Source organism: Magallana gigas, chromosome 1 (genome assembly GCF_963853765.1).
Source record: "Magallana gigas chromosome 1, xbMagGiga1.1, whole genome shotgun sequence".
Lineage (NCBI taxonomy): Eukaryota > Metazoa > Mollusca > Bivalvia > Ostreida > Ostreidae > Magallana > Magallana gigas.
The window spans coordinates 3,558,652-3,585,494 of record NC_088853.1 but is presented as its reverse complement, the minus strand read 5'-3'; the positions used below and the strand labels follow the sequence as shown (position 1 = coordinate 3,585,494).

The window sequence follows — 26,843 nt, the reverse complement described above, 5'->3', positions numbered from 1 at the left end:
CGCTACAGATAGCAGGATTGCCGTCCAAGAGATAATTCTAAAATTTTATTTCACAAACGCATAATGAAATTTAACATGGATTAATAAAACAAAGCACATACAGTGAAACTGACCAGTAAATTCACTTGAATTGTTCTGGCAAACATTTCTGCAAAATATGTAGAAATACAGGATTGCTTTAGAAGTCATCCGTGGTCTCAAATCCATTTTTACCCCCCCCCCCCCCCCCCGATCCCTCCACCCACCCCCTTACTTTAAAAAATGTTTACTTCGAGTACATATACGTTAAGTAGTATAAAGTAATAATGAAAACTAAGTTGACCGATTAATACATTTAAAACTAAATATTCGAACAGCTTTTTTCTATTTTTGAAAACCGGTAAATTCATTATCTGGGACCGAAACCATTTGGGGTCGAAATTGCTAGGTGGCGAAACGTCTAAGCATCGCTGTGACGTATGTCGAACAGACGATAGACCGATTTGGGAAGAGAAAAGGAAAGTTTATTTCTATCCGTTTAGATAATTGTTCCCCGTGAAAAAAAGGTTTGTCATATCATATATTCTACAATGTAGTCTACTTCTTCCATATATCTTGCCAGTGACAATTTAGGTGAGATAAAACGCGATAGTTTTAAAAATCAACTATGTAAAATGGCTGACCCGAAAACAAACCTTCAAAATCATGTCATTCGTGTATATGTAAAGTGTTGAAGAAAACACTGTTGTAACTTAGTTCAGGTAAGGGAGGAGGGGGTAAGTTGTTTCAATCCAACAGCTGTATGTACCAGTGACAAGACAAGTCGTTTGTTCAGACATAGAACCCCCCCCCCCTTTTTTTTTAAAAATGTTTACTTGGAGTATATGTACGTTAAGTAATATAAAGATGAAATTAATTAATAATGAAAACTAAGTTGACCGATTAAAACATTCAAAACTAAATTTTAGAATAGCTTTTTTTTTTGGGGGGGGGGGGTGGCATTTGTCTAAAAAAGTAAGTAACATTTTGTTTTCCTGTTGAAAGACCAACATTTTATGAGAAATCATTTATCAATGTCTTAATCGCTTACCAGAATTTGAAAAAAATATATATAGTTATTGCCACTTTAACATTTGTTACATGTAAGAATATCTATACTACATTTTGTCAATTAACTAAAAAATGCCTGCACCAGAGTAATTACTCCTTACACTTTTGGTATTTTAACAAGTGCAATATGATGTCCATAAACTATAATTGAATTTTACCTGATAAGTATTTATTGTTGAATTAATTAAAACCTACTTTCATTTTCAATATTTTAAAACCAGCCTAAAATGAGAGTTTGGTGGTGGACATGTTTTGGGGTAGTCCGAAATATCTGACGTTTTCTGGCTTTTTTAACGATTTTGATATTTACTTTCCTGGCAAGTAAAACATCAGATATTAAGTCGGACTAGTTTTGGGGGATCCAAGTCAGTGGGAGTTGTATCAAATTATATACTAGCAACGAAATGATATTGAATGATTATGTAAAGGGTGAATATATTTACTAGGAATTGACTTAGTGCATACATAGAAGGTGATACTTGATATTTATAGTTGCAAATATGTTTCCTTATATGAACCTGCAGAATAGCGAATCATTTCAATAATGTTTGAACTTTTTTCATGACATCACAATGATAAAGGCACGTGCTTATCGTTTCACAGTTGCATCGTTAGCATACACTAGTGTCTTTTAATTTCATACATTTTTATACCAGGAAAGATTAAGTAAACTTTTTACATGAATTTGTAAACAATGAACAGATTGTGTTCTACATTTATATGAATAAATCATGTGTACATCAAATAGGGAGGTTGAAAGGGGACTGGGCGATGAATGTTCATTAAAAATGTTTTGTTTTTCCTAAACCGTTTTCCTATACTACTAATGATTCACATCAATAGTGATCATTAATAGAATGGTGAATATGGTAGGATGTTTTAATAAACTAATTTAATTAATTTAATACATTAATGTATTTGAATATATAAAACTGAGAAGGAGGGGGCGGAACAATTGAACATTGAAACAAATAATCGACATCGTTCTAATTTGATAGAGAAAATTTGTAGGAATACAAAATTAAATGAATTGGCCTACTATGTGCTTTAATAAAAAATCATATATTTATGCATGCATATAATATTCTTTAGATTGAAGTGTGAACCTAAACATTATTTTTGTTCCGTCGATTACTTGAGTAACAGAAAGGCATAAGGCCTAAAAAAAAAAATTGTTTGTTTCCGCTTTCCCGACCGACACTAGCTTTTACCCCCCCCCCCCCCCCCCCCCCCGACTCAAAACTTTTTTTAAGGGTTTTTGATGATAAATCGTTTATTTTCGTTTTTATGCAATTTGGAAAAAAAAATTAATCAAAATTTTGGTCACAAAAATGCTTGAAGCAGTTACTCTTCTCAAATCAGTGTAACAAACGTTTTGTTTCAAAATGGCTGTATGTTTCCATGTGTTGTATATTTTATTAATGCTCTCATCGTTGGCAGAGGAAGTATCTGATATATAATATCATTTTTCAAATTGTGTTTTCTTAAGACCAGCTTAATACCATTTATACCATACTAGTATCTAACCGGCATGTATGGATACTGCAATATTAAAGGGAAAAAAATATTTGAAAAAATAAAAAATTTCCGACCAACCGACCCTACTTTTTTTCATCATGAAAGAGTGAAAGCGGAAACAAACTATTTTTTTTTGTTAGGCCTAAACCAGTGTTTTATTCAGAGCATTGTATACGTCATATGCATGTATGTAAACCAAACCAGAATAGATTGTGGGACGTCAAAATAATTAATTTTCTTGGTTTTCAATACAAAAGAGTTCTACATCATGTCAGCCTCCCGTAAATACAATTTCTCACTTCAAACGTGCATTATAGCTTAATTATGTAGTTTATTTTCAAAACAGCATGACCATGTGTGATAATTTAAAACACTTTATTAATATAAATCAAATGTATTTTTTACTTTCCTTCCGCTTTAAGTATTGTACCTTGATATTTCAAATACTCGGATATCTCAAAGTTTTTAAACAGTCCCATCTAGTTCGAGATAATGAAGTTTGACTGTATTTTATACGAACTCTTTTAAAAACGGGCTAAAATACAGACGTTATCAGTTTCAGAGAGCAGTGATACGGAATCGGAAAACCACAGTGTGGTGATCCGGAAACTCAGACCAAACTCTGTAAACTGACAGTATCAAGGAAGGAAAACTGATGGGTATATAATATGTATATGTCATCCATTTTAGTTTAGATTTTTCATCGCCGCTCCTGTAAATATCCAGCCATGCAGTTGGTTTTTTATTTCAATTTTAAAGAAAAGGTTAAGAAAACAATGAAGAAAAACATCAGACAAAATATGTACAAAAATGAACCAAAAAATAATTTTCGAAATATTAAGCATTGTATCATATAAATGTGTATATTATTAAATCACGCACTTGTGCGGGACATCATCAAGTACTAGAATGTAACAGTTGATGGTCTCTTTACAGGTTCTCTGTGTCTGACTGTTGACTGATAGGTTTTACCAGTCTGTAGTATGTAACAGTTGATGGTCTCTTTACAGGTTCCCAGGCTGTGTCTGACTGTGCTGTGTACTGATAGATCAAAGAGAGAATATATGTGGTATAGTATTCATGTAATATCACTATGTTCATGTAGCTATACTCTGGTTTTTTAGGTCACCTGAGTCACTCAGGAGACCCATTGCTATGTCACGTTTGTTGTCGTGTGTCATTCATAGACATTTTAGTATACATCTTTTAAATGGGTATGAGGGCAGTAGTCATTGAGTTAGTCCTTGGTAAGAACTGTTGCCCGAGAGCATAGGCCGAGGTCAACATCAATTTCTTACCCAGGAACTGACAATATAACTATTGCCCACATTCCCATTCGATGATTGATGTGTTAGATGAGGAGAAACATATCCTTGTCGAATGTCAGGGCTGGGGTATTGTCCAATTATCTGCCCGGGGGGACAGTCAAACAATCAGCCAGGGATAGGGGAATAACAAAGCATGGGCCATAAGCCGGTAATTAACATGTATACATTGGTGGGCTCCCATTTTGCACAAATTTGAGGACTAGGTGTGAATTGTATTTTGGGTAGTATTTACAGTCTGTTCTCTACATGGGATAATGACACAAATATACCTATGTTTTATAAACACATTATAAAAAGTTACATTCTGTATTTCATAGGTGAATTGTAAATAAGAATACACTGAAGATATGTGTCACATTTGAAAAACAGTGGTTCAATAGAATCAGACAGAAGATAAATCTTGTGTCAGCCCTCATTTCTATAACTAAGTTATGGTGATCTGTGTGTAAAGAGAGAGAGAGAGAGAGAGAGAGAGAGAGAGAGAGAGAGAGAGAGAGAGAGAGAGAGAGAGAAAATTAACATAGATTGAAAGTACATGTTTGAGAGTAGCAGTAATTAATATAGTAAATGTAGATTTTTACGAGTTTGAGAAAAGGTTAATAAAGCAATTAAGAAATAAAATCGGACACTATATTTACATAAATAAACCAAAAAATATGGATCAACATATACGTACATGTAATTAAGCTTTGTGTCATATAAATTATTAAATCCCACACTTGTGCGGGATATCATCAAGTACTAGAATGTAACAGTTGATGGTCTCTTTACAGGTTCTCTGTGTCTGACTGTTGACTGATAGGTTATACCAGTCTGTAGTATGTAACAGTTGATGGTCTCTTTACAGGTTCCAAGGCTGTGTTTGACTGTGCTGTTTACTGCGAGATCAAAGAGAGAATATATGTGGTATAGTATTCATGTAATATCACTATGTTCATGTAGCTATACTATGTATTTTTAGGTCACCTGAGTCACTCAGGAGACCCATTGCTATCTCACGTTTGTCGTCGTGTGTCATTCATAGACATCTTACATTTTTAAATGGGTATGAGGGCAGTAGTCATTGTGTTAGTCCTGGGGTAAGAACTGTTGCCCGAGAGCATAGGCCGAGGTCAACATCAATTTCTTACCCAGGAACTGACAATATAACTATTGCCCACATTCCCATTTGATGATTGATGTGTTAGAGTAAAAAATCAGCCAGGTTAAGGGAGATAACAAAGCATGGGACATAAGCCAGTAATTAACATGTATACATTGGTGGGTTCCCATTTTGCACACATTTGATGATTAGGTGTGCATTGAATATTGATAGCAAGTACAAAATGTTCTCTACATGGGGTAATGTCACAACTGCATTTTAAAGAAAGTAATAAAGAGAGAAAGAGAGATCGATTACATGTCTAAGAGAAATAGAAAGATGCATATGTTTAACAGAGAAAGTCAGAGAGAGAGAAAGAGAGAGAGAGCAAACAGACATGTTATACAGAGCAATAAGGAGTGATGGATGAGGAACAAAAAAGAATGAGATTAAGAGACCAAGTTTAGCTGAGTTCATCTGAAAAAAAGAGAGACAGACAGAGAGAAGAGAGGGATGATAGCAAGATTACATGTTAGGGGAGAGAGAGAGAGAGAGAGAGAGAGAGACGTTTGGCAGTGAAAGTGTTAGGGATAGAGAGAACAGTTAGAAAGCAAGAGAACAGATTTATTAGGAAATTATGTGGGACAGCGGCTTGGAGAAAAAATGAGAGATAAGAAGTTCATGTTTAGCTGTAAAATCATGAGATAGTGAAAGAAAGTAATAATAAAAGAAAGAAATTGATTACATGTCTGAGAGAAATAGAATGATGCATATGTTTGACAAAGTAAGTCAGAGAAAGAGAGAGAGAGAGAGAGAGAGAGAGAATACGTCTGAGAAAAATAGTTAGATGCACATGTTTACAAGACTAAGTCAGTGAGTAAGAAACAGAGACTGTCTGAGAGAATAAGATGCACATGTTTACATGTATAAGAGTAAGTCACAGAGAGAGAGAGAGAGAGAGAGAGAGAGAGAGAGAGAGAGAGAGAGAGAGAGAGACTACATGTCTGAGAGAATAAGATGCACATGTTTACATGTATAAGAGTAAGTCACAAGAGAGAGAGAGAGAGAGAGAGAGAGAAAGAAAGAGAGAGAGACTACATGTCTGAGAGAATAAGATGCACATGTTTACATGTATAAGAGTAAGTCACAAGAGAGAGAGAGAGAGAGAGAGAGAGAGAGAGAGAGAGAGACTACATGTCTGAGAGAATAAGATGCACATGTTTACATGTATAAGAGTAGGTCACAAGAGAGAGAGAGAGAGAGAGAGAGAGAGAGAGAGAGAGAGAGAGACTACATGTCTGAGAGAATAAGTAAGATGCACATGTTTACATGTATAAGAGGAAGTCACGAGAGAGAGAGAGAGAGAGAGAGAGAGAGAGAGAGAAGAGAGAGACTACATGTCTGAGAGAATAAGTAAGATGCACATGTTTACATGTATAAGAGGAAGTCACAAGAGAGAGAGAGAGAGAGAGAGAGAGAGAGAGAGAGAGAGAGAGAGAGAGAGAGAGAGAGAGAGAGAGAGAGAGACTACATGTCTGAGAGAATAAGTAAGATGCACATGTTTACATGTATAAGAGGAAGTCACAAGAGAGAGAGAGAGAGAGAGAGAGAGAGAGACTACATGTACATATCTGAGAGAATAAGTAAGATGCACATGTTTACATAAAAGATAAAAAGTTTTTACCGGTACATGTTTATTCATGAAATATGAGGGACAGAGGCTTAGAGAAAGAATGAGAGATAAGAAGTACTTGCTTAGCTGTAAAATTTTGAGATAGTAAATGAAGGAGTTGTAATGTGAGAGAGAGAGAGAGAGAGAGATTACATGTCTAAGAGAAATAGAAAGATGCATATGTTTAACAGAGAGTAACTCAGAGAGAAAAAGAGAGAGAGAGAAATTACAATAGTAAGATGCACATGTTTATAAGAATAGGTCAGAGAGAGAGAAAGAAAGAGAGAGAGAGATTACATCTTTGAGAGTAAGATATATTCAGTACATGTACATGTTTAATGGAGTTTGTCTGAAAGAGAGAAATAGATAGAAAGAGAGAGCAAAAATACATGTTTAGAAGAGAAATCTGAGGAGACAGAGAAAAAGCATGTGTTAGAAAAAAAATCAGAGAGAGAGGAGGAATAAGATCTAGAGAGAGAGTGAGAGAGAGAGAGAGAGAGAGAGAGACGGGGGGGGCAAGAGTGCATGTTTAGTATTGTAATTGTGAGAAACAGAGATTGAGAGAAAGAAATAGAAAGAGCATGAGTACATGTTAGGTAAATCGAGACAGTAAATACCCGGTAATTGAATTGAACTAAATTGAGACGTTTACATCTTATTTTTTTTCTCTCTCTGACTTTCTTTGCTAGATAATCATATAGTACACTTTCTCAATTATGTAGACATCCAAGAGAGAGAAACAGAGAGAAAGAAATGTAGGGATAAAGAGAAAGAGAGAGAGAGAGAGAGAGAGAGAGAGAGAGCACCTCTTTCTCACTCAGCAATCTTATGTTGTATTTTTCTACTGGTTGAGTGTCTCTATAATCAGAACCAGAATGATGGCCCGTCAATTATCCAAGTAGAGAAAATATATTAATCTTTAAAAAACCCAAATATATTTCTTTTAAAATTTGACATTGAATTGAATAAAACAATAATAATCCTAAAACTCTTTATTTTCATTCAACAGGTTGTGACTCAGACCGCCCACATCATGGACACAGCAAGCTCCCAATACACCACAGCAAGCTCCCAATACATCACAGCAAGCTCCCAATACATCACAGCAAGCTCCCAATACATCACAGCAAGCTCCCCGTGCCAAGTACATCTGTGTTCTAAGTGTCCGGGGGACACAGCGTACTATTGTGTATCGTGTCCATGTGATCTGTGTCCCCAGTGTAAAGAGAACCATGTAAAAGATCTCCAAACAATAGACCATGATGTTGTGTCACACCGTGATAAAATCAACTACATCCCAACACAAGAGATCTGTGTGAGACATCCTAGCCATGTTTATACAAAGTACTGTGAACCCTGTCAAGTTCCTGTCTGTTTCCACTGTAGAAAACATAGAACTCACAGACAACTTGATGTTGGAACATCCTATAAAACAAAGCGACAACAACACAGAGGAACCATTCACACCATCAGAAGTGAGGCTCTCTTTTACAGACCTGTTCTCCTGACAGGAATCAAAGCTGATGTCAAAACCTGTCACACAGAATTCTCCCCCCTTCAATCAGAGATGTTAACAAAGGCCCAGAAACTGAAGGAGCTCATTGACTATGTGGTATATGATCTATTGAACAATGTGTTATGTTACTTTGATTTCAAACACAGATGTAAAAAACAAAAGATAGAAATGATCAGACATATTGTCAGACTAAGGAGATATGAACACAGATATGTACAGCCAGCATTCACATTCAGTGCGCTACAATTCCTCTCCTTCACAAAGACAGCCCTCCCCCAGATACATCTTACACTCCACACCAGCCAGCTCTCCATGACTGAGTCACTCAACAAGGAGGATGTGATGGAGTCACTGAGTGCAATCCAAATCACAGAGAGAGGAAACCGACGCGTAGGAAACCAGTGTCTGCTGAAACTGACGTCTGGTGCTGAGCTCCATCAATCTCTCACAGTGACAGGTGTTGATTGTTGTGATCACATTTCCTGTGTGACATCAGACCGGGTCTGGGTCAGTGATGATGACAATCTCATGTTGACAGACACAACAGGTGTCCCTCTACATCGTGTGGAGGATTCATGGAGTGGTTTTGGATTACACACAGTGAACAGTGAGAGTGAACTGATTTATATAGATTGGAATTATAACATCAACAAACTGTCAAAGGATATGAAAACAACCACCACATTTATAGAGACAACAGACTCTACATGGAGACCACGGTGTGTGTACTGGTCCCCGTCCACTGGGGATCTACTGGTCGCGATGTGTGACTATGATACAGAGACAGGCAAGGTAACCCGGTACAACCAGAGTGGACAACTCACACAAACCATACAGTACAACACAGGACGGGGGCTGTATAGTATACCTCTCTATATAACAGAGAACAACAATGGGGATGTCGTGGTGTCTGACTATATAGACTATGAGTCTGGTACTGTAGTGGTGACAGAGCGTGGAGGAAGACATCGTTTCTCCTACACAGGACATCCATCAGGATCACGACTACGGCCATATGGAATCTGTACTGACGCGCTGTCACACATCCTGGTGTGTGATGATAGAACCGACACAGTACAGATGATAAATAAGGACGGTCAGTTCCTGTCACATCTACTGACAGAATCACAAGAGATGGGTTCACCATGGAGCCTGAGTTATGATGTCAACACTCACCGTCTCTGGGTCGGATCATACAACAACAAGGTGTGTGTCTACAGGTATATCACCAGACAGGACGCTCTGACAGGTAAGTCTGAGTCATTATCATTCACATTAATTAGATATAGATAACTAAGACACACAGTCCGTGTTAATTATCAGTCAATAAGATACATGTAAGACATGTTTATCTGTGTGATTGTTTGTCAATATAAACAACTCATTGTTACAGGGTTAGCTGTATCTACCAGTCATTGGGATTCAGTGTTTATCTAAAATATACAGAAATTAGATACATTATTTTATTAATTAAATGTACATTTACATGTCATTGTATTTAGTGAATAGAAATAGCAGGTTGTTGTATTTAATTATGAAATATATAGAGTGACGCATGTATTTGTAATCAGTTATTTTGTTACATGTTAATTGACTTAACTTAATTAATTAGATAAATATTAAAGCAAGTGACAGGGTCATCAGGTTAAAGTTTTAATTTGTAGATGTAGCTCTATAATTACATTTAATGTATGTATTAATTAACAGCTAATTAATGACTTGTTGTAGATGAACACAGACCCCGTCCTGATGGAGACACACGATACACGACACCTCGTCACAACAAAACTCATCAACTAAACGAAGGTAAAACTCACTGACGCATGTATTTGTAATCTGTTGTTTTATTACATGTTAATTGACTTAATTTAATTAATTAGACAAATAATAGACCAAGTGTCATGGTAATCAGGTTAAATTTTTAATTTGTAGATGTAGCTCTATCATTACATATAATGTATGGAATGGATTAATTAACAGCTAATTAATGACTTGTTGTAGATGAACACAGACCCCGTCCTGATGAGGAGGCCATGTTCAGCTCAACACAAGCCGTATAATGGAGATAGCTGGGATATTGACAGGTTGTAAATGTTTCTGTACAAATCTAGTCTGCTCTCAAAACCACACATGTTGTTTGTCACTTTGTTCAACATCTGCAGCTGAAATTGAGCTGTGTATAATTCACATGGACTGTAATACTGACTCCTGTTTATTTCACACTTTGTGATCATCCAAACATGGCTGTCTGTTGCTGAGTGAGAAACATCATGTTATACAGGTTTTATTTTCTGAATGTGGAATATTATAAAACAAATATCCACATGAAGTCTATAATGTTAAACTGAACAATTATAAATTGTAAATGTCAGATCATTATCAATTCCAAAATGTATCTTTGTTTTGCTAATTGTGCCATTATTATACCCCACGTAATGGAATTGTTAGAGAATAATGATTTCGACCTATCTCATTCAGTACTGGATTTTAAGCAAAACTTATATTCAACAGCTGCACAGAATTTTATCATGTTTAATATGAAACTTTTAAGATATTTAGGACACAATGTGTAGATGTGCTAATTACTAGGAAGTTCCAATTCATTTATCTTTCTGGGAATTTTAGCCCCATTGAACTTAGAATTTTGTCCAAATGTTGAATTTAGCAATGATTTTTTTTGTAGGTAGTTAGAACATAATGTGTTGATTTGCACATTTCTAGGAAATTTTAATTACAATGTTTTGTCTTCAAATTTTGAACCATTAGAATTTAGTATGTTGTTGTTTAAGACAAATGATTAGATATGTGCATATTTGCAGAAAGTTTTGATCCGATAATGTTTTGCTAGTAATGCCCTTTATCATTTTTAGCTAACTGAGCTGAAAGCTCAAGTGAGCCTTTCTGATCACATTTTGTCTGTTGTCTGTCCGTCTGTTTGTTTGTCTGTCCTCTGTCCGTCAACTTTTCACATTTTCAACATCTCCCCCAGAACTACTGGGTCAATTTCAACCAAACTTGGCACAAAGCACCCTTGGGCAAAGAAGATTCAAAGTTGTGAAAATTAAGGAACGTGCCCCTTTTAAAGGGGAGATAATTAGGACTTATGTATCCCAACCTGAGAGAAATTCAAAGCCACCCTCCCATCCCTTTAATTAAGGTGGTATGGAACATCTGTCAATAATGATGTGAATTAAAGTACATTACTATTGAAATACTTTCATTGGTTTAGAATTTTCTTTCACAATATTTTACCATAAAATATGTTTTAGAAAATTTTGGAAAAGTAATAAATTTTTCAAACCCGACTCGAACTCGTGACTTACAGGTCCGTAGTGAGCGCTCTAACCCACTGCACTGCGCTGTAAGGTAACAATGGTGGGAAAGAAACTATTTATAAAATTACACTTGATTTATTGTTTATTTCGATAAATAATACGACACAACATGAAGGTGTCCCATACCACCTTACGTGTAAATAATGAATTTTAATCAAAATTTTGATTTATTCTGTTCATTTAACAAATTTTTCAAAAGAGCGGTCCCCATGCAATTCCCCTCAGTTGCAATCAGCCGGTACCAGAATTACATGCTTCCAGATTTACTTTTTTGTGTACTGCATCATCAGAAAGCGGTGTAGAATGCCACCTTAATGCATACTCTGCCATTCATGATGTGTAGCGTTGTCAAGTAATGGGAGAACATGGGGTGTTTGAGTTTGCTCACTTTTTCTTTCCTTCTTGTCCAAGTATTTGGTATTAATCATTTAATACTATTATAAATTATTTTTTTTTATTTCTTGCAGACAAGCTGCTTTTTAAACGCCTTCAGGGGGAGACAGTAGAAAACCTTCCCGGATTATCCATAATTCCAATGGAGTTACAGAAGCCAAATAATTACCGGTCATCAACGGACTTTGTGTTCTGTGCGTGAACTCTACATAAACAACGTTTCATGAATGGACTCTGTATCTGTGAAGGTGAACAAAAATAACGCGTCATCAATGGACACTGTTGCTGTGTATGTGAACTCTGCACAAAAATAACGCGTCATCAATGGTCTCTGCGTTCTGTGTACATGAAATCTGCACAAAAATAATGTATCTGTGTGCGTGAACTCTACATATATAACGCGCCATCGATGGACTCTGTATCCGTGTGCGTGAACTCTACATATATAACGCGCCATCGATGGACTCTGTATCCGTGTGCGTGAACTCTACATATATAATGCGTCATCGATGGACTCTGTTTCTGTATAGGTGAACTCTACATATATAACGCATCCTCAATAGACTCTGTGCTCTGTGTACCTAAACTCTTTATGAATAAGGCATCATCAATGGACTCTGTCTTTTGTGTACGTGAACTCTACTGTAATTTGTTATCATACGTTTTTTGTCAATTTTATCTAAGTGTAAATTTTGTCAGTATATATTAATATGTTTTACATATCTAAGCTCCTGAAATTTCTGGTATCATTCGGTGCTAGGACGGAGATGTCCATTACAATTGTAGCCAATGTGTCACATATTGTTTTTTTTGTAATTTTGATTTTTACACAAGAAATCTTGTATGTTTTAATAAACATTATATTCAAAGGGGAATAACTCAAAATGTGTATTTTTCAGTCAGGATGAAAAAACAGTTATTCCCCTTAGATAATTTTCATAAGATGAAGTTTTACTTAAAAATGAGAAATGAATTTGATGGTGTTTATCCGTGACAGTTTTATTGGTAGGATTGATCATTTGGAAAGAAGTGATCTGATAAGCTTTTGATAAGAATTTGATAAGTTTTCGATGGGTTTTTTTATACAATGTTATGTAGTTTTAATTTAAATATATTAATAGTTGATGTTAGTTTTTAATTCATTAAGTTTGAGCTGTGCCTGTGTAACAATTGGTGCATCATATATTGCTTGTTATGCTCAAAAGGTAGGTCACAATGACCCAATTAGAATCATGGTAGTTTATAGTGAAACTATTTTAGAACATATCTATTTATTTGAAAAAATAAACTAACTTGTGTTTTAGAAATGATGTATCATTAATTATACCAGAAGTCATATACTCATGTATATATCAATTTGAAAGTAGGTCATGATGACCTCAATTTGTATTTAGCATGTTGTTAATCCTATGTGTTTGTTAATGGTGTGTAAGCACATTTCTCACACTCTGTATCTCTGTTGACGATAGATCTATAGGACAACTCAAGTTAATGTCATTTATTTGGAGAAATATTGTACGCAAGTTTAAGCGAGATGATTTTTTGGTGTTTACCCACACAATAAACCTGATGAAATACATTTATAACGTATATATATAGTATTATGTTTATTTTTATTGTGTTTACTCTTACCATGAAAAACATAATACTTGTATACAAATGATGTTATGGGAAATGTAGCGAGCTGTAGATAAAAGTCAATAAACTTAAAGTGACATGTCTATATTGTTTGTCTTTTTTCATAGTCAGGCAGTACTGTAATACATGGTACAAAATGAGGACACGGATTAATCAGACAGACTTCACCATTGTTAACAGTTCAACATATTCAGACAATACTAGCGCATCATGGAAAATATGCCAGCAGAGCAATTGCTAATCCTAATGCCGTGTTCACTAAATAATCGTTGTTTATTACTTATATTTGCATTTTACCACTCACAAATACCCTGTATTAGCCTAGACCTAGACATTTAGATATTGCATCAAAAATAAACATTCCGACTTTAATGTATCCTTTATGACGTCATAGTATACAGACAGAGCAATTGCGATTATAGAAAAATAATTGCAGTTCCTCTGTATAGGCTTACAGTGGGAAAGAACAATGGATATGCAAATATTTTATTATGGCAGCTTTGTTCATCTTTAAGCAGTAGTATAAACACTGTTATTATACTGTAGTTTTTTAGCTCACCTGAACAAAAGGTTCGAGGGAGCTTTACTAATCACCTGTTGTCCGGCGTCTGTCTGTCTGTCTGTTAACTTTTTACATTTTTGACTTTTTCTTTAACACCACTGGGCCAAATTTAACCAAACTTCTTATGGAAAGGGGATTTTAAATTATGAAAATAAAGCGCGCAGCCCTCTTCCAAAGAGGGATAATTAAGAAACAGTGAGGATATTTTTTTCTCTAAAACCACTGGGCCAAATTTAACCAAACTTAATAAAAAGTATTCTTATGGAAAGGAGATTTTAAATTGTGAAAATAAAGCGCGCAGCCCTCTTCCAAAGAGGGATAATTAAGAAACAGTGAGTATAGGGTGTGTGTCCTTAAAAATCTACTTCTCAAGAACAACTGAACCAGAAATACCAAAATTCACACAAAAGCTTGCTTATATAGTGAAAATTCTAAATTATAAAAATCATGACCCTCAGACCTAAACTGGGGCTTCAGTCGCGTGTAGAAAAGATAATGTTTAAAAATCTTCATGAGAACCACTACAGCAGAAATGCCAAAATTTACACCAAAGATTGTTTCTATAGTAAAGATTCTAAAATATAAAAATCGTGACCCCCGAACCAAAACTGGAGCCGCAGGCGGGGTTCAAATTTTGATTTAGAAATACATAGGAAAAATGTAAAAATTGTCCTCTCAAGAACCATTGCACCAGAAGTGCCAATATTTACACCAAAGCTTGTTTTTATGGTGAATATTTTAAATTGTAAAAATCGAAACCATCGGACCAAAACTAGGCCTCCAGGCGGGGTTAAAAATTTAACATAGAAATACGTTGGAAATTTTAAAAAATCTTCTCAAGAACCACTGCAGCAGAAATGCCAATGTCTACTCAAAAGCTTGTTTATACAGTGAAAAAATTGGGGTCTGACGCGAGGTTCAAAGTTTAACGAATATAGAAAAATATCATAAAAATCTTCTGATAAAGAACCACAATGCTTCAATTTGTGAGATTACTATGCAGGCATCCTTAAATAATGTAATAAATAAAGGCGTGACCACAGGACCAAGACTGGGGCCCAAAAAGACGTTCAAAGTTTAACATAGAAATATATATTATAAATCAAAGGCCTGAAGGCCTGAGCGGCGCATCGCATTGAAGGTAGCTAAAAACATCACTACAAGTTGTTTAATATCGCCATTCTACACATGGGGAAGGTGGCGCGCTTTTCCTCATTCAGTTGGACATCGTCTTATTCGTTTTATCAAGTGATAAAATACGAAAGCTGTCCCTAGCTATAGGAAGACAGCAACTTACTCTCATTTTAATATAAATATTTTATATACGAAATTATTTCATTTTTTTACCTTCAATATTCGAACAATTAACGTCGCCGCTTTTAAATTGAAGTACGAACTGTTGTTATGCAAATTATCTCATCGGTTGACTGGTCCTCTGTCCCTATCATACGTACATCGCATTGCAAGTCTATCTCATCTGCGTATTAATCTTTGTTTTGTTCTTTCATTGATGTTTTTTCAATGTGTAAAGGATATATCTGTTGTAATGATTTGTTGACATTTTTAAAATGAATACTGAATATATGTTCCTGGTTGAAAATACGTAACAATCAGAATGGCACTATATATTTTTTGGCGCATTGATACTTGAGTTCTATGACGCCGCTTGTATATAAGCCGAGAGAAGTGGGCTGACAGCGATGAGGCTACATCACTGAAAGCGATGCGCCTTAAAAATGTTTAAAAATTTTCTTTATGAGAAATAAATAATCTACAGTTTGTGAGATTACTAAGCAAGCATTCTAAGATAGTGTACATTCTAATTTGTTAAAGCTAACCAAAATTCACGGAAAAATACCAGGCCCCAAAAGGGTTCAAAGTTTGATATAGAAATAGCATATGCTACGACATATAATGTTACAAGGAATTGTTGTTCAGATGAGCGATGTGGCCCATAGGCCTCTTGTTTTCATAAGCATATAATAAGTCAATTGTTGTCATATGGTTGTGTTATAAATTTTGTTATAAACCTCGCTATACAAGAAAAAATACATGTACAAACTTTAAAAGCCAGGCACCTCAGCACATATAACGTTACACCGCCATCACGCACTTTACAGATGTATCTTTACCCTACAGCCACGCATTTATATGCATATACTGTAAACACACAGATTTTGACCACAGGGGCTCGGTTGTCAGACACTGAACTTTATAACAATTTATTCCCGGATAAAAAAATATACATAAATGGTCATTCAATATATGTTCTATGGAATCCAATTAAAATCCGCCGTTAAAATCGCCCTTTATCGTCGTTTTAAAAAATGTGTATTATGTGTACATTAAAACATAAGTAATCACAGATTACAAAGCTCACCGAGACGAGACATCACCCTTATGAGACTTCACCTAAATGAGACCACCTTTATCATATTAAATGAAAATCATACTTTATGATCTTGGATATTCATGGATTCTGTTTTGACACAATATCGTATATCATCTGTTAAAAAATTGTATGATAATCATAGGTTCATATGTTAATCAATACAATAATATAAAATTAAATATTGTATCCTATCATATTTACAACATATGTCATATAATACAATAAAATACCATAATAAACAATGATGAGATATGATATTGTAACGTATAATATGACATTGTATTGGGTTATACGTTATTGTATTTGATTAAATAATACAATATCATAATATATAAAACAATATACTAGTATTATATTACAATATCATATTACATAATACATCATAACATTGAAACATATGATATTATATTGTATAATATAGTATGATATTGTATGATACTGCATCACTTTTGATACATAAAATGATCAAATTGTATCATATGATACAATATTATTTGATACTTCAACATTGTATCATATCAAATGTTACAATATTATGTGATAATAAAAGTTAAATATTATATAATACTGTATTATACTATACATATTGTATCATATGATACAATCATATATTTTACAATATCATACAATACAATTTCATGTTATAATATATCATATTATAAACCAATATCATATTATACAATATCGTATGATACGATATTATATAATATAACTGTATCATATTATACAATTTCATGTGAATCTGATATAATTCTATTTACAGAAACTAATATCATATTATACAAAATCGTATGATACAATATTATAGAATATACAATATGGTATCATAGGATACAATATTATATTTTGCAATATCTTATGTAATAGTATAATGTGATTAAATAATAAATTAATAATATAATATAATATTATACAATATTGTATCATAATATACAATACTATACATAACGATATCATGATACAATATCATAACATAAAATATCAAAAAAAATTATACAATATCATATCGTATCATATAACTTTTTATAATATTACATATGATATTATATTGTATCATATTAAACAATATTGTTTCATACCATACAATACTATATCATAGGAATCATGTTACATAATTTATCAACAAACACATCTATCTATCGAGCAGGTTTGATTTCTTTAGCATCCTTGATAATGGAGATCAGGCTCTGCATCTGAAGCAACCTCTGCGTTTCATTTATAATATAGTTTAATCAACTATGCAAGCTATCATCTAAAAAACATGTAACCTGTTCAAAAAAAACTAAACCTTATCCAGCATCCGAAACCTATGGCTCAGATTCAGCATTCAAGCCTGTCAGGTGCATCAGTATACATAAGATGCATCTCCATGCAAGTTTGGTGAAGTTAAGACCAGAAATAATAAAGATATCATCATCAGAGGGCACTAGCAATTAAAACCTTATCCTGCTCCAGCATCCGCAACCTATGGCTCAGATTCAACATCAATGCCTGTCAGGTGCATCTGTATCTGACATAAGACACACCATCCATTCAAGTTTGGTGAAGTTCGGACCTGTAATAACTAAGATATATTTTTTAGCATCCTTGATAATGGAGATCAAGCTCTGCATCTGAAGCTTCCTCTGTGATTAATTCATACTACAGTTTAATCAACTATGCAAGTTTGAAAAAGTACTATTATCTATTAAACATGTGACCTGTTCCAAAAAACTTAACCATATCCAACATCTGAAACCTAGGGCTCATATTCAGCATTCAAACCTGTCTGGTGCATCAGTATCATAATACACACCATCCATGAAAGTTTGGTGAAGTACAGACCTGCAGTAACTTAGATATTGCTATCAAAGGGCACCTGCAACAAAAACTTAAACCTGGTCCAACAACCTTAACCTCCTCCAGCATCTGAAATTTAGGACTCGGATTCAGCATCCAAGTCTTTCAAGTCCATAAGTAGGCCCAGATGCATCACACATGCAAGTTTGGTGAAGATAGGACAAGTAATAGCTTAGATACAGGACCTGCAACAAAAACTTTAACCAGGTCCGGACGCCGATGCCTACGCCGACGCCGAGGGTATAGCATAAGCTCCCCCTGACTTCGTCTCGGTGAGCTAAAAAGGTAAAGGGACGACACTCGCCATCGGGGGAGGCCTCAATTCACAGTTTATTTTCAACAATTTATACCCTTTGTCTACCGGTTTCTGGAGAGAAGTGTGTCACAAAATGATCTAATGACTTCTTCTTATACTTTATATAAGTATACATGCCGTTTTAACCACCCAGTGACCCGAAACGTCCTCGATACCATTCCATTTCATCGAAAGCAACGGAAGTTTGCATCGAGCAACGCGACGCCTAGCGGCGGCTCTCCATATAAAGTCAGAGATGTTTCGAATGCATACGGTAAGTCCAGAGAAATCGTAAGAACCCGCGAAAATAGATAGCGACCAGGAAAAATGTGTAAACATTGCGGAAAATGATAACAATATCTTGATAACAGGCCAAGCTGGAACAGGAAAGACATTTACAGTAAAAAACATTGTCACATGGTCACCATCTGTACCAAGATGGGTAAGTCTAAGCAACATACAGCAACATAAAGTAACACACAGCAACATACAGCAACTCATAGCAACAAAAAAAGAAAGAAGTTATAGTGGGGCAGCTGATGGTCACCATCTGTACCAAGACGGGTAAGTCTAAGCAACATATAGCAACTTAAAGCAACATACAGCAACACACGGCATATAGCAACACACTGTAACTCTCAACACACAGAAACACAGAAGTTACAGTTGGATGACAGCTACACAGTGGGGCAACTGATGGTCACCATCTATATCAAGATAGGTACTGTGGAATCATTTAATTTGGTGGGGGTCAATTAGATGTTAGCACATACAGCACCAAATAGCAACACACGCAACATGTAGCAACACAAACACTTAAGGATTACGTTTACTCAGGGGCGAAAAGAAATCCACTAATAGGAACGAAAAACTACTTATTGTTCATTGTAGCCCCATTATTGTGGTGCTATTTTTCACTTTCAAATAACTAGGTCAATGACCTACTTTTTCTGCTAGTGACCTCTAAATGTTTTCTGAAAAAATTGTCAAACTTTGTCAAAATTGTCCACCATTTTCAAGGTTTTCTTTATTTTTTAACTATTAAAAATAATAAAACAATTTGTAGGTTGGGAAATGATAAAATATGAATAGCTTTTCTAATTTTATATTTGAATGAATCGTTTTAAGCTCATATTTTAAGTTTAATTTAGTCCGAATTTCCTCTATCAATTTCCAAAATTGTACCCATTTTTGATCGAGTTTTACAAAAAACTGACTAATAGGAGCTCCAAACCATTGATTGCCTAAAACTATTTTTATTGTCTGTATTATGTTGTCATTAACATTATATAAGGTCAATGATCAAAATTTCGGGATATTTTATCTTGAATCGATTTTATGTATTTTAAAGATTTTTCCAATCGCGTGTCAGCCAGTGATATACATTTATAGACGAGTAAATACAACCATAAAATATGTAAATGGTATGAAAAAACACATAAAATCCTTAACTTTTGCAATTACACTGCAACAGAAAGTTTTGTAAGAGAAAATAAGAAAATGAAAAAATTAGTCCGAATTTCCTCTGTTTCAATTTTAATCTACCTTTGTCGGAGCATATCTTCCTCAAATAAACAAATCATGGATATCAATATCGATATTTCTTAATAACGTTGTTATTTTGTGTTTTTAAAACAACTTTGGACTTCAGATATTGAACTTTGTAAAAATATTTTTTTAAAATCTCAAACCCTGAGTAAACGTAATCCTTAAGTAAGGTGAATGACAGCCACACAGTAGGGCAACACAATTTGTATCAAGATGGGTAAGTGTTAGCAACATACAGCAACACCTATCAACATATTTTCTGTATTGTTGTACATGTATTATTCTCCAGGTATCTCTAACCATGAGGAATACTCCCTGGTCCGCGAGATGACCAACGACAAGAAAGAGAAGACGCTGACTCTCCGCCGAGGTCTATCGCCAAGGCCCAGAAGAAACTCGACGAGATGAGAAAGAAACTCCACACTGACGACGAACGTAGGCTCCTCTCATTGATGCGTTTTGATTGGACATTTTCATAAAGTTTTGATCAAATGATTTTTTATTGAAGTAGTTGATGAAATTAAGATTAAAATAGATATACATATTTAAAAGTTCTTACATTTTGCATTTTGTTTTATATGAGTGTTGATTGGATGTTTTGTAAATGAGTTTTGATTGGATGTTTTGTAAATGAGTTTTGATTGGACGATTTTTCAGTGGAGTGGTTGGACCATTCACTGACCCCGAGGGAACAGGGGGTGTTGGACGTGAACACACTACTGCTGAGGAGGAAGTTCTTTTTCCCCGACCAAAACGTTGACCAGCGTGACCCTGTACAACTCAACCTGCTATACATACAGGTAACATAGAATTATACATACAACCTGCTATATGTAAAGGTAACATAGAATTATACATACAACCTGCTATACGTACAGGTAACATAGAATTATACATACAATCTGCTATATGTAAAGGTAACATAGAATTATACATACAACCTGCTATACGTACAGGTAACATAGAATTATACATACAACCTGCTATATGTACAGGTAACCTAGAATTATACATACAGCCTGCTATATGTACAGGTAACATAGAATTATACATACAATCTGCTATATGTACAGGTAACCTAGAATTATACATACAATCTGCTATACATACAGGTAACCTAGAATTATACATACAATCTGCTATATGTACAGGTAACTTAGAATTATACATACAACCTGCTATATGTACAAGTAACCTAGAATTATACATACAACCTGCTATACGTACAGGTAACATAGAATTATACATACAACCTGCTATACATACAGGTAACATAGAACTATACATACAATCTGCTATATGTACAGGTAACATAGAATTATACATACAATCTGCTATATGTACAGGTAACATAGAATTATACATACAACCTGCTATACATACAGGTAACCTAGAATTATACATACAACCTTCTATACGTACAGGTAACATAGAATTATACATACAATCTGCTATATGTACAGGTAACATAGAATTATACATACAACCTGCTATACATACAGGTAACATAGAATTATACATACAACCTGCTATACATACAGGTAACATAGAATTATACATACAACCTTCTATACGTACAGGTAACATAGAATTATACATACAACCTGTTATATGTACAGGTAACATAGAATTATACATACAACCTGCTATATGTACAGGTAACCTAGAATTATACATACAACCTGCTATATGTAAAGGTAACATAGAATTATACATACAACCTGCTATATGTACAGGTAACATAGAATAATACATACAATCTGCTATATGTACAGGTAACATAGAATTATACATACAACCTGCTATATGTACAGGTAACATAGAATAATACATACAATCTGCTTTACGTACAGGTAACCTAGAATTATACATACAACCTGCTATACATACAGGTAACCTAGAATTATACATACAATCTGCTATATGTACAGGTAACCATTGTAAAGGAGGGGCATACATAATGACAAAATTCGTTCAAAACTAAGAATATTGATCATAGATTGCACACTTCTGTAAAATAACAAATAAAAAATGCATGTGTCTTTCCAAACCATTAATACTATTACAAATTATTATTTCATTAAATCAATGTCATAATCAACTTTGTATATGATTTATCAATCGAAATTTTTGAGTAAGAGTTATCAATCACCCAGAGCAAAAGTAGCGTGACAGAACAACGTTACGGTGAGTTAATAGAGTTAATAGCTTAATGTGTGTTTGAATGTTTGTTATTATCCCCTCGCGCAACTTTTTGCGAAGGGGATATAGCATCGCTGCTGTGCGTGTGTTCAGATTGGAAACAAGTTGAAAAGAAAATTCTTGCACGGATATTTAACAAACTTCGTACACTTATTTGGCATGGTAAAAGGACAAACCCTGTGGATTTTCAAGTCAATTAGTTGATTACTTTTTAATATATCGTTAAAATAACACAATTTTTTACAAATTTTATGTACGACTTGTGGTAGAGTCAGGTATATGGCATTCCTACTAGCTCTGGCTAGTGGGTTAACCCTTTAGATCGATCGGTAGAGTGCTGGACTGGTGTGCCAGAGGACCTAGGTTCAAACCCCAGCAGAGGCATAAAGTGTCTCTGTTACATTTGGCGCCAACGTTGGGGCATTATGTGACGGTCAGACTGGTTCGAATACCGGCGCCAGATAGCTCAGTTGGTAGAGCACCTGGCTATAGATTCAGGGGGCCCGGGTTCGAATCCCGGTCTGGTCCTTCATCATTTCTCCCATCCCGTTACATTTGGTGCCGTGACCAACCCCTGGAACTGACAGGTGAGCTCCTGCCAGGGGAAGAGCCAGGGGTGTTCTTCGGGGACGAAGATCATTAAAGGTGGGAGGAATGTGACGGTCAGACCGGTTCGAATACCGGCGCCAGATAGCTCAGTTGGTAGAGCACCTGACTAGAGATTCAGGGGGCCTGGGTTTTGAAACCCGGTCTGGTCCGTCATTGTTTCTCCCATCCCGTTGCATTTGGCGCCCACGTTGGGACCTGGGTATTCTCTGGCGGTGAGAGAGATTGTTTCCAGAACTTTGCCCCACAGGCATTGGCACTCCAGGAGAGTCGGGACGCCTCTTTCCTTGGAGGGGAACAATGAGTAGAGTCAGGTATATGGCATTCCTACTAGCTCTTGCTAGCGGGTTAACCCTTTAGCTCGATCGATAGAGTGCTATGCTGACTGGTAACACAATTTTATTTGAATAACCTTAGTTTGCTGTTAGTTTGCATTTAATTTCTATGAAATTTGTTTTAAAGATTGAATATCAGAGTTGAAATTTGTGCTGCAATCAAACTATAAATATTGTAAAATAAAGTAGATAATATAAATTTTTTCATCTGAATTCTTTATGATTGATACTTATTGGTTAGACTACTGAATTCTTTATGATTGATACTTATTGGTTGGACTATTGAATTCTCTATGATTGATACTTATTGGTTGGACTATTGAATTCTCTATGATAGATACTTATTGGTTGGACTATTGAATTCTCTATGATTGATACTTATTGGTTGGACTATTGAATTCTTTATGATTGATACTTATTGGTTGGACTATTGAATCCTTTATGATTGATACTTATTGGTTGGACTATTGAATCCTTTATGATTGATACTTATTGGTTGGACTATTGAATACTCTATGATAGATACTTATTGGTTGGACTATTGAATTCTTTATGATTGATACTTATTGGTTGGACTATTGAATTCTTTATGATTGATACTTATTGGTTGGACTATTGAATTCTTATGATTGATACTTATTGGTTGGACTATTGAATTCTCTATGATAGATACTTATTGGTTGGACTATTGAATTCTTTATGATTGATACTTATTGGTTGGACTATTGAATTCTTTATGATTGATACTTATTGGTTGGACTATTGAATTCTCTATGATTGATACTTATTGGTTGGACTATTGAATTCTTTATGATTGATATTTATTGGTTGGACTATTGAATTCTTTATGATTGATATTGGTTGGACTATTGAATTCTTTATGATTGATACTTATTGGTTGGACTATTGAATTCTCTATGATTGATATTTATTGGTTGGACTATTGAATTCTCTATGATTGATATTTATTTGGTGGACTATTGAATTCTTTATGATTGATACTTATTGGTTGTTCTATTGAATTCTTTATGATTGATACTTATTGGTTGGACTATTGAATTCTTTATGATTGATACTTATTGGTTGGACTATTGAATTCTTTATGATTGATACTAATTGGTTGGACTATTGAATTCTTTATGATTGATACTAATTGGTTGGACTATTGAATTCTTTATGATTGATACTTATTGGTTGGACTATTGAATTCTTTATGATTGATACTCATTGGTTGGACTATTGAATTCTTTATGATTGATACTTATTGGTTGGACTATTGAATTCTTTATGATTGATACTAATTGGTTGGACTATTGAATTCTTTATGATTGATACTTATTGGTTGGACTATTGAATTCTTTATGATTGATATTGGTTGGACTATTGAATTCTCTATGATTGATACTTATTGGTTGGACTATTGAATTCTTTATGATTGATACTTATTGGTTGGACTATTGAATTCTTTATGATTGATACTTATTGGTTGGACTATTGAATTCTTTATGATTGATACTTATTGGTTGGACTATTGAATTCTTTATGATTGATACTTATTGGTTGGACTATTGAATTCTTTATGATTGATACTAATTGGTTGGACTATTGAATTCTTTATGATTGATACTTATTGGTTGGACTATTGAATTCTTTATGATTGATACTCATTGGTTGGACTATTGAATTCTTTATGATTGATACTTATTGGTTGGACTATTGAATTCTTTATGATTGATACTAATTAGTTGGACTATTGAATTCTTTATGATTGATACTTATTGGTTGGACTATTGAATTCTTTATGATTGATACTCATTGGTTGGACTTTTGAATTCTCTATGATTGATACTTATTGGTTGGACTATTGAATTCTTTATGATTGATACTTATTGGTTGGACTATTGAATTCTTTATGATTGATATTGGTTGGACTATTGAATTCTTTATGATTGATACTTATTGGTTGGACTATTGAATTCTTTATGATTGATATACTTATTGGTTGGACTATTGAATTCTTTATGATTGATACTTATTGGTTGGGCTATTGAATTCTTTATGATTGATACTTATTGGTTGGACTATTGAATTCTTTATGATTGATACTTATTGGTTGGACTATTGAATTCTTTATGATTGATACTTATTGGTTGGACTATTGAATTCTTTATGATTGATACTTATTGGTTGGGCTATTGAATTCTTTATGATTGATACTGATTGGTTGTTCTATTGAATTCTTTATGATTGATACTAATTGGTTGGACTATTGAATTCTCTATGATTGATATACTTATTGGTTGGACTATTGAATTCTTTATGATTGATACTTATTGGTTGGACTATTGAACTCTTTATGATTGATATTGGTTGGACTATTGAATTCTTTATGATTGATACTTATTGGTTGGACTATTGAATTCTTTATGATTGATACTTATTGGTTGGACTATTGAATTCTTTATGATTGATATACTTATTGGTTGGACTATTGAATTCTTTATGATTGATACTTATTGGTTGGGCTATTGAATTCTTTATGATTGATACTTATTGGTTGGACTATTGAATTCTTTATGATTGATACTTATTGGTTGGACTATTGAATTCTTTATGATTGATACTTATTGGTTGGACTATTGAATTCTTTATGATTGATACTTATTGGTTGGACTACTGAATTCTCTATGATTGATACTTATTGGTTGGACTATTGAATTCTTTATGATTGATACTTATTGGTTGGACTACTGAATTCTCTATGATTGTTACTTATTGGTTGGACTATTGAATTCTTTATGATTGATACTTATTGGTTGGACTATTGAACTCTTTATGATTGATATTGGTTGGACTATTGAATTCTTTATGATTGATACTTATTGGTTGGACTATTGAATTCTTTATGATTGATACTTATTGGTTGGACTATTGAATTCTTTATGATTGATATACTTATTGGTTGGGCTATTGAATTCTTTATGATTGATACTTATTGGTTGGACTATTGAATTCTTTATGATTGATACTTATTGGTTGGACTATTGAATTCTTTATGATTGATACTTATTGGTTGGACTATTGAATTCTTTATGATTGATACTTATTGGTTGGGCTATTGAATTCTTTATGATTGATACTGATTGGTTGTTCTATTGAATTCTTTATGATTGATACTAATTGGTTGGACTATTGAATTCTCTATGATTGATATACTTATTGGTTGGACTATTGAATTCTTTATGATTGATACTTATTGGTTGGACTATTGAACTCTTTATGATTGATATTGGTTAGACTATTGAATTCTTTATGATTGATACTTATTGGTTGGACTATTGAATCCTTTATGATTGATACTTATTGGTTGGACTATTGAATTCTTTATGATTGATACTTATTGGTTGGACTATTGAATTCTTTATGATTGATATACTTATTGGTTGGACTATTGAATTCTTTATGATTGATACTTATTGGTTGGGCTATTGAAT

General features: G+C 34.2%; 1 protein-coding gene and 1 long non-coding RNA gene across 14 annotated transcripts in view; both read left to right on the top strand.

Annotated features, from left to right (window-relative positions):
* The first annotated feature begins 236 nt into the window (after window positions 1-236).
* Window positions 237-26,843, top strand: part of LOC109618075 (uncharacterized) — a 116,634-nt gene continuing 90,027 nt past the window's right edge. For 3 of the 12 annotated variants that reach the window (XR_010712689.1, XR_010712688.1, XM_066080998.1), the window contains exons 1-3: window positions 2,331-3,266; window positions 4,783-4,841; window positions 7,698-9,453. Coding sequence is in view for 8 of the 12 variants with exons in the window: in XM_066080998.1 (XP_065937070.1) it covers window positions 3,263-3,266; window positions 4,783-4,841; window positions 7,698-9,453 (1,819 nt within the window). In the remaining 4 variants the exon portion in view is untranslated. Of the gene's footprint in view, window positions 546-2,324; window positions 3,267-3,543; window positions 3,677-4,782; window positions 4,842-7,697; window positions 9,454-9,932; window positions 10,011-10,205; window positions 10,289-12,006; window positions 13,654-26,843 lie in introns of those variants that run through there. The other 9 variants (XM_066081012.1, XM_066080985.1, XR_010712681.1 and 6 more) reach the window with 9 other exon arrangements.
* LOC136273108 (uncharacterized) lies at window positions 18,728-20,996 on the top strand. 2 transcript variants are annotated; one of them, XR_010711283.1, is made up of 3 exons: window positions 18,728-19,222; window positions 20,496-20,641; window positions 20,864-20,996. It is a non-coding gene; the product is annotated as an uncharacterized lncRNA (long non-coding RNA). The 2 variants fall into 2 exon arrangements; XR_010711284.1 differs by having other exon boundaries at window positions 18,731-19,100.